Source organism: Ursus maritimus, unplaced genomic scaffold, assembly GCF_017311325.1.
Source record: "Ursus maritimus isolate PB19 unplaced genomic scaffold, ASM1731132v1 scaffold_19, whole genome shotgun sequence".
Taxonomy (NCBI): Eukaryota; Metazoa; Chordata; class Mammalia; order Carnivora; family Ursidae; genus Ursus; species Ursus maritimus.
Genome location: NW_024424341.1, coordinates 50,757,842 through 50,771,236, shown reverse-complemented (window position 1 = coordinate 50,771,236; position 13,395 = coordinate 50,757,842). Strand labels below are relative to the sequence as shown.

Genomic DNA, 13,395 nt, shown 5'->3' with positions numbered 1-13,395 from the left:
CACCATGGCGCGGAGCGAGGCGGCGGCGGCGGGGCCGGGCCCGGGGCCCCCCCGGGCTGGGTGAGCGCGGACCGCAGCGGCCGGGGAGGCGGCGGGCGGGGGCGCCGGTGGGAGCGCGGGTGTGAGCGTGCGAGCGTGTGAGTGTGTGTCCGCGGCGCTGCGGCGGGCCCGGCGTGCGCTCGCGCGGCCCTGTGTGTGCCCGGCGCCGGCGTGTGCGGCGCCCTGCTTGTGTGGCCATCCGGGTGTGTGCTGGGTGTCGAGCCGAGGTGCTGTGTCCGGCCGCGCGCGTGTGTCCCCCCGAGTGGCTGCCCCTCCGGCTGTGTGTCTGGGGGGCTGTCGCGCACCCATCAGAGGGGCTGCGTGCAGGTGTGTGTGCGTGGGTTGTGTGCCCAGGTGTGGGTACCCCCGCTCCCCAGCGAGTGTGCGCGGGGCTGGCTGCGTTGGGTGTTTGTGTCCAGGTTAGATGTCCATCCTAGGGGTTGTGTAGCCGGGTGTGCCCGTTCGGGTGTCCATTTGTGTGTGTGTGTGTGTGTGTGTGTGTGTGTGTGTGTGTGTGTCTGCGGGTTGTATGTCTCCGAGGGTGTGTGTCTGTGCGTCCACGTCAGGTTCCCGGCCGGGGGCTGGGGCTCGTTGCTTGTGGGTCCAGGCCTCTGTGAGGGTTTGGGGGAGGGGAGTTTGCCGCTCCCTCGGTCAACTGGGGGGTCCTCAGCGGTCCTTGGGGGAGACGGCCATGTCTTCCCCTTCCCGGTGCCTGGGAGCGGGGGGATGGGCTGCCGGTAGGTGGACAGATGGAGGGATGAGAGGCCGAGGGATGGACAGATGGGCCCGAGGGGAGGGGCACAGACCCGGCCCTTTCCCACCCACCCCACCCTAATCCCCCCACCCGCCAGATCTCCGCAGATGGGGCCGGAGTTGCCGGCATACAGATGGCCAGGCCAGGGGGGACCTTTGGGCTGCTAGTGGGGGGATTGCCTTGTAGACGGGCTCTAGGACTCAGCCCCCCAACCCTTTGAGACTCCACCTGCTGAACTCTGACCTTAGGCCCTGGCTGGTGCCTTGGTTGGGGGTGGGCAGGGGGTGCTGGGAGGGAAGGATGTTAAGATTTCTTTGGCCTGGGAAGTAGGTGGGGTGGGGGTACCTCAGAGCTAGGAGGGATGTGTGTTCATGACTGTGTGTGAGTGTGAATCTATGCCTATCTGTTGACTATGCTACTGTGGTTCAATATTTTGTGTGCATTTTGGAAGTGTGTAAAATCCCTCACAGGCTGTTGTGTGAGCATGTGTCTGTAATGAGTGAACATCTCAGAATGTCTGTGCAAGGTGGATCTTTTTGTGCCTGTGTGCTTGTTTGAGTGTGTATCAGTTTTGTGTGTCTGTGTATGCTTAGTTCTGTGTATTGTGTGAGATGTGTATCTGCTAGTGTGTGCATTTGTGCATCTGGTGGTGTGGGGATGGATCGGTTTTGTGACCATGCATCCTGGGGGATATGTGAAGTTGTATGAGTGTGTAGGGATGTGTTTGGGCATTTAAGAGCATGCACCTGTGTACCACCTGTGTGTGCAAGTGAGTATATATGTGTGTGCCCCTATGTGTTGGCTAGTGTGCAAGTGTGTATCTGTTGTAGGAGCATGTATCTGGTTGTCTGCAAGGGGGCACATGGGTTTCTCTGTTGTGTGTGTCCACGAGTATGTATGAATGTGCAAAGGAAGGTCAGTGTTGTACACGTGTGGTTGTGTGCAGGTGTGTCCACCTTGAGGGTGTGTGTCTGTATTGTGAGTCCATTTATGTGTCAGTGTTGGTCTCTGGGGATTGGGCTTGTATCCGTTCAAACATATGCGTGCAGGGCAATATGCACGCATGTGTCTGTCTCCCTGGCACGAGGCTGACCTCACTTCTTGGCCCAGTGAGATTGGGGCCTATGTGGTGCGACCTGTGGTATGCTGGGGTCCATCCACGGGATCCAAGGACACAAGTGTGTCTGCATGCTGAGCCAAGAGCCCATGGAGGGTGGGAGGCACACATTATGCTGGTGTGTCCCTGGAAACCCACATGCAGAGACTTGGGTTGTGGGTCCATGTGGGTTTTGGCAGGTCCACACATGTTGGTGTGACAATGGTGTAACGGCGAGGATGGGAACCTCTGGTTCTTTCCTACCTTCGGTACCACTCAGCTCTTCAAAGCTGGGGGACTGGGAATGTGAACTCTGGAAGGAAGAGGCTGGGAGCCTGGAATTCTGGATCTGAAAGAGAAGGCGTCTGGGAGGCCAGATTCCTGGGTCTTGAGAAAAGAAGAAACAGAGGCCTGGACTCTGGAGTTTGAAGAAGGAAGAGTCTGGGGTTGCAGACACCAGGGTCTTGAGGGAGGAGGGGGCTGGGGTCTCTGGCCTAGTGAGCCTGCAGAGGACAAAGGGTTAAGTCCTGGACTCCTGGGTTTGGAGGGTGAATAGTCCTGAGGCCCAGACTCCCTGGATTCCAGAAACGACTCGCTGGGTCTGTCTGAGACCGTCCAGAGCCTGCAGCAGGAGGGCAGGGAGAATGATCACACCAGGGACTTCCTTGGCGGAGATGGTCTCTGAGGCAGGTCTTCAGAGAGGAGCCCAAAGGATGCTAATAGGGTCATTTTGTTCCTTTGCAGGTACCGGCCCAGGCCCTGACTCCCTGCAGAGAGGTGAGTGGGGTCCTTCAGGCTGGGGAGAGAGATGTGGAGTGATTGGGCCTGTTCTGAGCCAGCTGGAGGCCTGAAGCCCTGCCTGGTATGGATTATAGGGCAGGGTATGGGGCGGGGGGGGGGGGGGGGGGGTGGCAACAAGGTCAGGAGCATCGTGTTGGGGTCAGGGCTCGTAGTAGAGCCAGGGCATGGGTGGTAGGTGGGGGTTTCAGGCCTGGAGGCATCCCCTCTCTGGATGGGTAAGGTGGTTGCGACAGAGAAGTCTCCTGATGATATCGGAAAAGGGCACAGAGAGTTTCACGACATGAAGTGACCCCCTGCATTTGGAGAGTGATATGGACATGGTTTACCATTTTGTGTGTGTGTGTGTGTGTGTGTGTGTGTGTGTGCATGTGTGTGGGAAGATCTCCTGGTCACCTGACCTGCTGGTGACTGAGAGAGAGCCAGAGAAAATGATAAGTTAATAATAATAGTAATAACAATAATAACAATAATGATGATGATGGTGATGGCTGCTAATATTTATGCAGGGTTTACTCTGTCAGGAACTATTCTAAACGTGTTATACTCTATTATCTCGGAATACTTAAAACAACGCCATGAGGCAGGTGCTATCATCATCCCCATTTTACAGATGAGCACACTGAGGCACAAAGAGAGGATGTCACCCGATTAAAGTCACGCAGCCAGGAACTGGAGTACGAGCCCCAGCCATCAGGTCCCGGTTCTTCCCTGCGACATTGCACTGTCTCTCAATAAACGTCAGCTATTTCCATTGCTGTTATTATTCCTTCAACTTGAGTCCCACCCCAGCTGTGGGAGACCAAGCAGGTGCAAGCTGGGCCTCCGAACTCAGGAGCTCCGCCTCTCAGGCCAGGGTTTTCCATCTGAGACAGAGCAATCTGCCAGGCGGAGCGCAAGACCAATGAATGGGGGGCGCTTAGAGACACGGTGGGACTCCCTGACTCTGCCTCTTGTCCTCTCTCCAGCCCAGGCACTGGCTCTCCATCTCTATCTCTTTCTGTCTCCATCTTGGTCTCTCTCTATAGTGTCTTAGGATCTCCTCCTGCCTCTTCTGGCTCACTCTTCCTCTCTTCATCTCTTGATCTCAGTGCCCTTCTCTGTGTCTCCTCCTCTGTTCTTTGGTCTCTCTTGGCTTCAGGCTGGCTCCTTGCCTCTGCACTTTTCTTTCAGATTCTTTCTCCTTTCCTTTTATGTCTTTACTTACTTGTTTACTTATTTATCTTTGTAAGCGCTTGGCACAATGTGGGGCTCGAACTCAGTGCGATGAGATCAAGAGTCACCTGCTCTGCTGACATAAACCCACCAGGCGCCCCTCAGATTCTTTCTTTTTTTGTCCCTTTCTCTCTCTCTTTCTGCCAGTCCATCCCCCCCCACCCCCACTTGTCTTTCCCTGTCTCTTCACCTCTCTCTCTCTCTGACTCTCTTGTTCCCCCTCCCCACAGGCTGAAGGATCTAGGGCCACAGCAGGCCACAGCCCCAAACTGCAGATTCCTAGGAGGTGGGCCAGCAGAGACTGGGTGCGGGGTGGGGTGAAAACAGTTTCAGGGACGCCCCCTTCCCATCCTTTCCTCTTCACCCCCCACCCACCCTGTGTTGTGATGGGAGCTGACATGACGTGGGCTGCAGGCGCCGCAGGGGAATCCCCGCCGGAAGGTTTTGCCTGGAGCAGAGGCATAGCGTGAGTGTGTGAGAGTGCATGTGAGTGTGGGCACGTATGGGGCCTTGTATGTGCCCACTGATGTGAGCGTGAAAGGCTGCCCGCTGCTTGGGAGCTCATCAGGGCTCAGGATGAAACCTGGTTCAGAGAAGGACTTCCCAAGGCTGAGCAGGAAGATGTGTGTTTTTCTTAGCCCCTCCTACTTTCAGATTCTCTCGGCCACTCCCACGGGTGTGTGTGTGTGGGGGGGAGGTTACCCTTAACATTTATTGAATATTTACTGTGTGGCAGGCCCTGTGCTCTGCAGAGGCAGAGTGTGGCCCCCCTGAATGAGCCCACGGAACCCTTGCAACAACCCACTGAAGATGGTACGATGATCAGCCCATTTTACAAATCAGGAAAATATGGCCTAGGTTAGGGGAAATCATTAGTTTGGGGTTACAGAGCTAGTAAGTGGGGGGGCCAGGACTTGAACCTGAGTCTGTTTGATTTCAGAGCACTTACTCTTAATAACAGTGCACGCTGCTATGCCTGGCACATACCGGGCACTCGAGCATGATGATAACAATCACCTACATGTTGTTGAACACATTTGATGTGACAGGCATGGTTCTCAGTGCATTATGCTCGTTAATCCATTTAATCCTCACAGAGGTAAGGCCTGTTTTTATCTCCATTTTACAGATGAAGAAACCGAGATTCAGAGAGGTTCAGACACTTGCCCAAGGTCACACAGCTAGTAAGTGTCAGAGCTGGAATTTGAACCCAGGGACTATGGCTTTGAAATCCATGACCTTAAATCCTAGTCAGCTGTGATTTTTCAAAAATATTTAGTGGGTACTGGAAGGCCCAGGGTGGGCCAGGTGTCACCCCTACGGTTGGGAAATCATGAGAGGTCTGGGCCTCCTAGAGGAGGGTCAGAGTCAGGATTAGGACACTCAGGGGGTGGGGCAATGTAATTTACCAACCAGCATGAAAATATTGTCTGTTAAAAATAAAATGCGTGCCAGCTGATGGTCACTCCTGCCACTGTTCTGCCCGGATGTCGGGAAGGGAGGGACCCAGGTCAGACTCCTAGCAGGACATGGTGGGCGGCCAGGCTGGTGGTCAAGCCCGGCTCCTGGGTAACCCGGCTCCTTCCTTCCCTTGCAGGTCTCACGACCCACTCCTCCCGCCTTCCCCCTGCACCATGGCTCCGGGCCCCTTCTCCTCGGCGCTCCTCTCGCCGTCGCCCGCTGCCCTGCCTTTTCTGCTGCTGCTCTGGGCTGGGGCATCTCGCGGTCAGCCCTGCCCCGGCCGCTGCATCTGCCAGAACGTGGCGCCCACGCTGACCATGCTGTGCGCCAAGACTGGCCTGCTCTTCGTGCCGCCGGCCATCGACCGGCGCGTGGTGGAGCTGCGGCTCACTGACAACTTCATCGCGGCCGTCCGCCGCAGAGACTTCGCCAACATGACCAGCCTGGTGCACCTCACCCTGTCCCGGAACACCATCGGCCAGGTGGCCGCCGGCGCCTTCGCCGACCTCCGCGCCCTCCGCGCCCTGCACCTCGACAGCAACCGCCTGGCCGAGGTGCGTGGCGACCAGCTCCGCGGCTTGGGCAACCTCCGCCACCTGATCCTTGGCAACAACCAGATCCGCCGGGTGGAGTCCGCCGCCTTCGATGCCTTCCTGTCCACGGTGGAGGACCTGGATCTGTCCTACAACAACCTCGAGGCCCTGCCGTGGGAGGCGGTGGGCCAGATGGTGAACCTGAACACCCTCACGCTGGACCACAATCTCATCGACCACATCGCCGAAGGTACCTTCGTGCAGCTGCACAAACTGGTTCGCCTGGACATGACCTCCAACCGCCTCCATAAACTGCCTCCTGATGGGCTCTTCCTGCGGTCCCAGGGCTCGGGGCCGAAGCCGCCCACGCCGCTCACGGTCAGCTTCGGCGGCAACCCCCTGCACTGCAACTGCGAGCTGCTCTGGCTGCGGCGGCTGACCCGGGAGGACGACCTGGAGACGTGTGCCACCCCCGAGCACCTCACTGACCGCTACTTCTGGTCCATCCCAGAGGAGGAGTTCCTGTGTGAACCCCCGCTGATCACGCGGCAGGCGGGGGGCCGGGCCCTGGTGGTGGAGGGCCAGGCGGTCAGTCTGCGGTGCCGCGCCGTGGGGGACCCCGAGCCCGTGGTGCACTGGGTAGCGCCCGATGGCCGGTTGCTGGGGAACTCGACCCGGACCCGGGTGCGGGGGGATGGGACGCTGGATGTAACCATCACCACCTTACGGGACAGCGGCACCTTCACCTGCATCGCCTCCAACGCCGCCGGGGAAGCCACGGCACCCGTGGAGGTGTGCGTGGTGCCCCTGCCTCTGATGGCGCCGCCGCCGGCCGCCCCGCCGCCCCTCACCGAGCCCGGCTCCTCTGACATCGCCACGCCCGGCCGCCCTGGTGCCAACGAATCGGCCGCTGAGCGCCGGCTCGTGGCGGCTGAGCTCACCTCGAACTCGGTGCTCATCCGCTGGCCCGCCCAGAGGCCTGTGCCCGGCATCCGCATGTACCAGGTCCAGTACAACAGCTCCGCGGATGACTCCCTTGTCTACAGGTGGGTGCTGCAGTCCCAGGACCCCCCACCTACTCCGGCGGCCCTCCCCTCATCTGTCCACTCCCTTGGCCTTCTTGCTCAGCTGGGGTTCTCTAGATGGCCGTGCGGAGTTGTCTTGGGCTCTCATTTGCCCTGTCTCCTTCTCTCTCTACTTCTGTCTCACTTCTCTTTCTGGTTTTCATGCATTTAGTAAATCTTCGTTGAGACCCCACACAAGCCAGACGTGAATGTGCCCAGCATGACCTCTGCTCTCTGGGGTTCATGGTCTGTATCACTGCTGGCCAAACGTGTCTGGTTGTGCACCTTGTCAGTGAAACATTTTGGAACATGAAATATATTCACACACTTACATATTTATAGTTACCTTTATATTTACAGATTATATACTAGTGTTACTGTATCAACCCACTGGGTACCTTACAGAACAGAAAAGGAAAAGTATGAGAAAAACATATAAATGATCATTTGATCTCCACTTTGCTGCAAGGCAGTGATGATACCCCCTCCCATTTTATAGACACCCATAAGTTATGTCCACCATCCACTGGGTTAGAAGCCCTTGCCCTGGTGTGGGCAGATCTCTACAGTATAGGCAGACATGAAAAGGTTACTTTCTCCCATCATCTCTGTTATTCTCTTGCTTTTGGCTCTTTCTGTCCGAACCTTCTTTCCCTCCTGCCCTTATTGGGCACTGAGCTCCTGCTCTGTGCTAGGCCCTATGCTACGTCATTCCATCTTCCCAACTCGGCTGTGAAGCAGTGATGATCCCCCCTCCCATTTTATAGACAGGGAAACTGAGACTCAGTGGGAGGAAATCACTTGCTCAAGGTCACAGAGAAAAGTGGCAGAGCCAGGATTCCAGGCCTTAGCCTTCTAACTCCTAATCTTGCCCTTTTGACATTGAACACACATTTATTGAGCACCTACTGTTTGCCAGGCAGGGATTAGGGGAGAAAGGTAATACATTTCTGTAAATGACTCTTGGTTTCTGGGACTCTCCACCTCTCTGTTTCTCTCTTTCATTCTTTGTCTAACCCTTGGCCACTATGTGGTGGGGTGGGGGGATCCTCAGACCCTGCAGATGTTGGTGGCCCTCTGTCCCCAGCAGGGTGGCAAACCCCTGGTCTCTTCCTGTCCCCATAAGGCCACAGTTCCAGTCCTCTGTACCCCATCGCAGATGCCTGTGCTATGGTGCTGTAGGGGTTAACCTCCTCACTGCTGCCACGGGTGGAGGTGACATCCAACCAGAAGCCTGCTCTGCTGCTTTCTTAGGTCTTGCAGCCAATTAGAGACACAGGGGCTGAAGCTTTCTTAAGGAGCCAGCCTCTGTCCTTGAAAAGTGGGGAGCCCTTAGCAACTGGTTACTTTGGGGGAAGGAGCAAAAGGAATCCAAGCCTCTTGGGAAGGGGAGAGGAGGGGAAGAGGAAGACTTACAGCTAGGGGCCTGAGGTTGGATGGGGTGGGGGGTGGTGTGTGAAATGGCAGGCAGGGGGTCAGTTGGAAATGTGGGTAGGCCTTTATGAGGGGGTGGGGCCCTTACTTGAAATCTGCTGGTTGAAGGGTGGCTCTTGGTGCTAAGGGAGCTGAGGTGGGCTTCAGGACCAGAGGAGGCAGAGGTGGTCTGGTTGCAGGGAATGTGAAGTTTCTGAGAGAGGAGGCCTGTGGAGATGGGGGCGTGGCCTCTTTCAGGAGATGGAGCTCCTGCTGCCTGGTCCCAGGCAGATGAGGCGGCAGTCCTTGCCTCTGGTGATCCACTAAGAGTTTTGTAGGTGAGGACGGCTTGTGAGGTTGAGTGCTGGACATGCGAATTCCTGTGGACGTGGCAGTCCTGGCTTAGCCAACAGCACAGAAGGGATGTGCCCAGCAGAAGAGGGTCAAGGCCTAGGGAATAGTCTTACAGATGGGGAGAGTGCAATTGGCAGTAAAGTGTAAGCCACAGCAAGAGTTAGTGGCCAACACTGGGAGGGATGCAAGCTAATCATGATGAAATTGTTCAGTGCCAGGCTTTAGGTGTGCTAACTCATTCACATGTCACATTATCTCTATGATGAAGGAGTTCTTAATATCTCCATTTTGGGGAAGCAAGGCACAGAGAGGTTAAGAAACTTGTCACAGAGCTAGCAAGTGGAAGAGAGACTCAAACAAAGGCTCTGAGACTGTCAGCCTAACCGCTTCTTTACACTGCCCCTCACTGGTGGGCAGGGGCCTATAGTAAGAAAGGGGCAGGCTTGCTTGTTTACATTTGACCCAATTACAGACGAAATTTACCTGGGGGGGCATGATTTCATGACCTCTGGTGCTATGGGGCAGAGCATAAACACAGGGTGATTGATTGCAGGACATGCAAAGAGTGGACATGATCCTAGGTACAGTAGGGAAACCATCCCTAGTAGGCCTTGGGAGTGTGGCCTGGAAGCCACTGGTCAATCAAAAGGGGAGTGGCCTATAGCCATAGCCCCTTAGTGGGTTGGAATATGTAGTTGAGGGGTTTGGTAACTGTCCCAGAAGATAGGCACAGCTTGATGTATTTACCCAGAGGTGGGACATGCAGATGAGGGGCGTGGCCTAAATCAGTTTCCCCGGAAAGGATGGGAATACATAGAAAAGAGGAACTAGAAGAGCATTCATTGTGCCAGAAGTAAGACAGAGGGTGTGAGTTGACCTCATTGTCCACTTGAGTGAGGAGGGGACATACAGGAAATGGGAGGTGGCCTGTTGTATCGGGCCCCTTAAAAGGTGGAAATATGTAGATAAGAGACCTTGAATGGCATTTGTCACAATAAAAGTGAGACATTGCCAGGAGGTGTTTTCCTTGAGGTCAGGACTTAAAAGCTAGAGCACTCCTCCTTTGCAGGGGCCAGGATATGTAGATGAAGGAACAGGAATGGCAGGTAGTACCTAATAGGTGACAAGACACCACAAGGAGTGGCTCTGAGGGCAGGGCCTGTAGCAGGGGTCCTGATAGGATGGGAATTTGTCGTTTGAATGGCTGCTACTGTCCCATAGAGGGTGAAATACCGGTAGCGAGGCATGGTTTGGTCCCCAGTGGTCACCACGGGTGGGACATGCAAACGAAGCGATGCACTTCATAGGGGAGCTAACCCAGCGCTGATGCCGTCCCCTCCTGCAGGATGATCCCATCCACCAGCCAGACCTTCCTGGTGAATGATCTGGCAGCAGGCCGCGCCTACGATCTGTGCGTGCTGGCTGTCTACGACGACGGGGCCACGGCACTGCCGGCCACTCGAGTGGTGGGCTGCGTGCAGTTCACCACAGCTGGGGATCCCGCGCCCTGCCGCCCACTGAGGGCCCATTTCTTGGGTGGCACGATGATCATCGCCATCGGGGGCGTCATCGTCGCATCGGTCCTCGTCTTCATCGTTCTGCTCATGATCCGTTATAAGGTCTATGGCGACGGGGACGGCCGCCGCGTCAAGGGTACTTCCAGGTCGCCGCCGCGAGTCAGCCACGTGTGCTCGCAGACCAACGGCGCAGGCGCACCGCAGGCCCCGCCCCCGCCGGCGCAAGACCGTTATGAGGCGCTGCGTGAGGTGGCGTCCCCCGCTGCTGCTGCTGCCGCCGTGGCGGTCGAGGCCAAGGCCACCGCGGCCGAGACGGCTTCCGCGGAGCCGGAGACCGTCCTTGGACGCTCCCTGGGCGGCTCGGCCACCTCGCTGTGCCTGCTGCCGTCTGAGGAGACCTCTGGGGAGGAGTCTCGGGCCGCGGCGGGCCCTCGGAGGAGCCGTTCCGGGGCCCTGGGGCCACCAGCTTCGGCGCCTCCCACTCTAGCTCTGGTTCCTGGGGCGGCCCCGGCCCGGCCGAGGCCGCAGCAGCGCTATTCGTTCGACGGGGACTACGGGGCGCTCTTCCAGAGCCACAGTTACCCGCGCCGCGCCCGGCGGACAAAGCGCCACCGGTCCACGCCGCACCTGGACGGGGCCGGAGGGGGCGCGGCCGGGGAGGACGGAGACCTGGGGCTGGGCTCCGCCAGGGCACGCCTGGCCTTTACCAGCACCGAGTGGATGCTGGAGAGTACCGTGTAAGAGGCGGGCGGGCGCCGGGACGCCTGGGTGCCGCGGACAAACGCCCAGCCGCCCGGACGCTGGGGCAGGACTCGGGGTCTCGAGAAAGCGCGGCGCCTAGTCTTTGGACTAGAGGCGGAGACACGCCCATCTCTTCCCCGGAGAGGGCGGGGCTGCCTCGTCTGCGGCTCTTGGCCACGCCCCCGGGCCAGGGGGAGTTAGGGGGCGGGCAGCCGGGCCCCCCTCCTCCACGGACTTCTCGCCCCCCTCCTGACCCTCCCCCCGCGCGCTCGCGGACCTCGCTGGAGCCGGTGCCTTACACAGCGAAGCGCGGGGAGGGGCAGGGCCCCCCCGACACTGCAGCACTGAGACACGAGCCCCCTCCCCCCGCCCGGGACCCGGGGCAGGGGCGAGGGGCCTATTTCTTGTATCTGGCTGGACTAGATCCTATTCTGTCCCGCGGCGGCCTCCAAAGCCCCCCCCCCATTCACTTCCCCGGTCCCATCGGGTCTGGCTTGGGGTCCCCCTTTCTCTGTTCCCTTTGTCTCTGTCCCGCCCTCTGTCGTCTTTGTCTTACGTGTCTGTCCTTCACTATTTGTCTCTCCTTTCTCTGTCCTGTCGTCTCTTCTCCCTCTGCTCTCCCATTTCTTGTCCAGTCTCCCCATCTCACATTCTCCCGGGCAGGTCCCACTGGAAGGACCAGACTCTCCCCTATTCCCAAATAAATCCCCACATGAACAAAATCCAAAACCAAATCCCCCCTCCCTGCCGGAGCCGGGACCCTCCGCCGCAGCAGAATTAAACTTTTTTCTGTGTCTGAGGCCGCTCTGCTGACCTCTGTGTGTGTCTGTCTTGGGGTGTATGTGTGTGCGTGACCTGGATTACAGCATAAGGACTCAAGTGAGACTGCCTGAAGGATGGCTAGTTGGGACCAGGGAGACTTTTGAAATAGTTTCCGGTCCCCTGAGAGAGAGGTGGGGAATAATAAAAATAATACTAGCTAACATTTAGCGAGTGCTTACTATATGCCAAGCACTCATTTAATCTGCTAAACAGCCCTGGATGTCCAGTGCTGTTATCCCGTTTTGCAGATGAGGAAATTGAGGCCCAGAAAAATTAACTTGCCCACGGTCACAGAACCAGCGCAGGAAATAGCAAAATTGGGATTTAAAAAGGCAGGCAGCCTGACTTGTGAGGCTGTATTCTTAACCACAGAATTCTGCTGAGCATTTGCTGGATGTCCATTCCACACACTGGCATTGTGCTAAGCCCAGCTCCTCTCTCTCAGGTCCAACAGCTAACTGGAGTAGGTATGTTTGGTCCCATTTTACAGTCAGGAATCTGAACCAGGGAGAAGTGAAAGTCACTTGCCCAAGGCCCCCAAGTGAAGAAATAAGGGAGCTGGCAGTTTGACCTCTGTCTACCCTCACTGCTACACTGTATTGCCTCTGGTGTCTGTCTGGTGGCTAAGGAATGGCCCCCCAGACCCTGGCCGAGCATGGGTATCCAGTCAGCCTTGGGGAGGGGATGAGGGAAAAAGCTCATTGGTTGCTGTGTGGAATCTGGGGGATCCTAGGTGCAGAGGGAGTCTGCTGGGAGCACAGAGGACGGTGTGGGGGAGAGGAGTTTCTCAGGTGAGGCTGAGGGCTGTGGCTGGGGAAGGGAAGTTGGTGGGGTGGGGTGCCCCAGCCCTTGGGGAGGGGAAGGCCTGCAGTGAAAAATGCTTCCTGATCCTGGAGAAGGAGGAAGAAGGCTTCTTGCCAGCCAGGGGCCCCCTGAGGCCTGGGGAGGAGGAGAGAAAGACAGAAATAGAAACAGAGCAGGAGGGAGGGGGATGGATCTGGGCAGACAGGGTGGGAGGCAGCAAGGACAGAAGCACCAGAGACTCACAGGCCATGAGGCTCCCTCACCCAGGGGCCCAGCCACACATCCATCTCCATCATCACGACTCCTGGATACTGAGGGCTTCCCACACGCCAGGCACTGTGCTCACGAACCCTCCCCAATGCAAGTAGAGAGTTTGCAACCCAGAGCCCAGCAAAATGGAGTTACCCAGTGTGATTGCATTTATCCTCTGCAACAGATCTGTGTAGTATGTGCAGCCAGTTTTCTAGAGGAGGAATCTGAAGTTCAGAGAGGTTAAGGAGTTTGCCCAAGATCACACAGCCACGAAATGGCAGCACAATGATTGGAAAGTTTACTGCCTCCAAATCCTGCACACCCAACCATCTGACTATATTGTCTCTGATTCACCCAATAAAGCTTTATTGAGCATGTACCGTGTACCTGGCCCTGTGCAGGGGATACAACAGTGAACAAAATAGTTGCATAAAACAAAACAAGAAACCCCTGCCCCGTGGAGCTAGAAGGGGGTTGACAGTAAACAAGCATGTAAATAATGTGTCGGGGTAAACAAGTGCCAAGGAACGAA

The 13,395-nt window shown here is 57.0% G+C and overlaps 1 protein-coding gene and 1 long non-coding RNA gene across 2 annotated transcripts; both read left to right on the top strand.

The window, feature by feature from the left end:
- Positions 1-3,439, top strand: LOC103661021. Its single transcript, XR_005835534.1, has 3 exons — positions 1-60; positions 2,634-2,751; positions 3,301-3,439. It is a non-coding gene; the product is annotated as an uncharacterized LOC103661021 (long non-coding RNA).
- A 1,605-nt stretch (positions 3,440-5,044) lies between these two features.
- On the top strand, positions 5,045-11,784 carry LRFN1 (leucine rich repeat and fibronectin type III domain containing 1). The gene is made up of 3 exons (XM_040633959.1): positions 5,045-5,086; positions 5,500-6,942; positions 10,073-11,784. The coding sequence occupies exons 2-3, from the start codon at positions 5,537-5,539 to the stop codon at positions 10,983-10,985; spliced, it is 2,319 nt and encodes a 772-aa protein (XP_040489893.1). The 5' UTR covers positions 5,045-5,086; positions 5,500-5,536; the 3' UTR covers positions 10,986-11,784.
- The last annotated feature ends 1,611 nt before the right edge of the window (positions 11,785-13,395 follow it).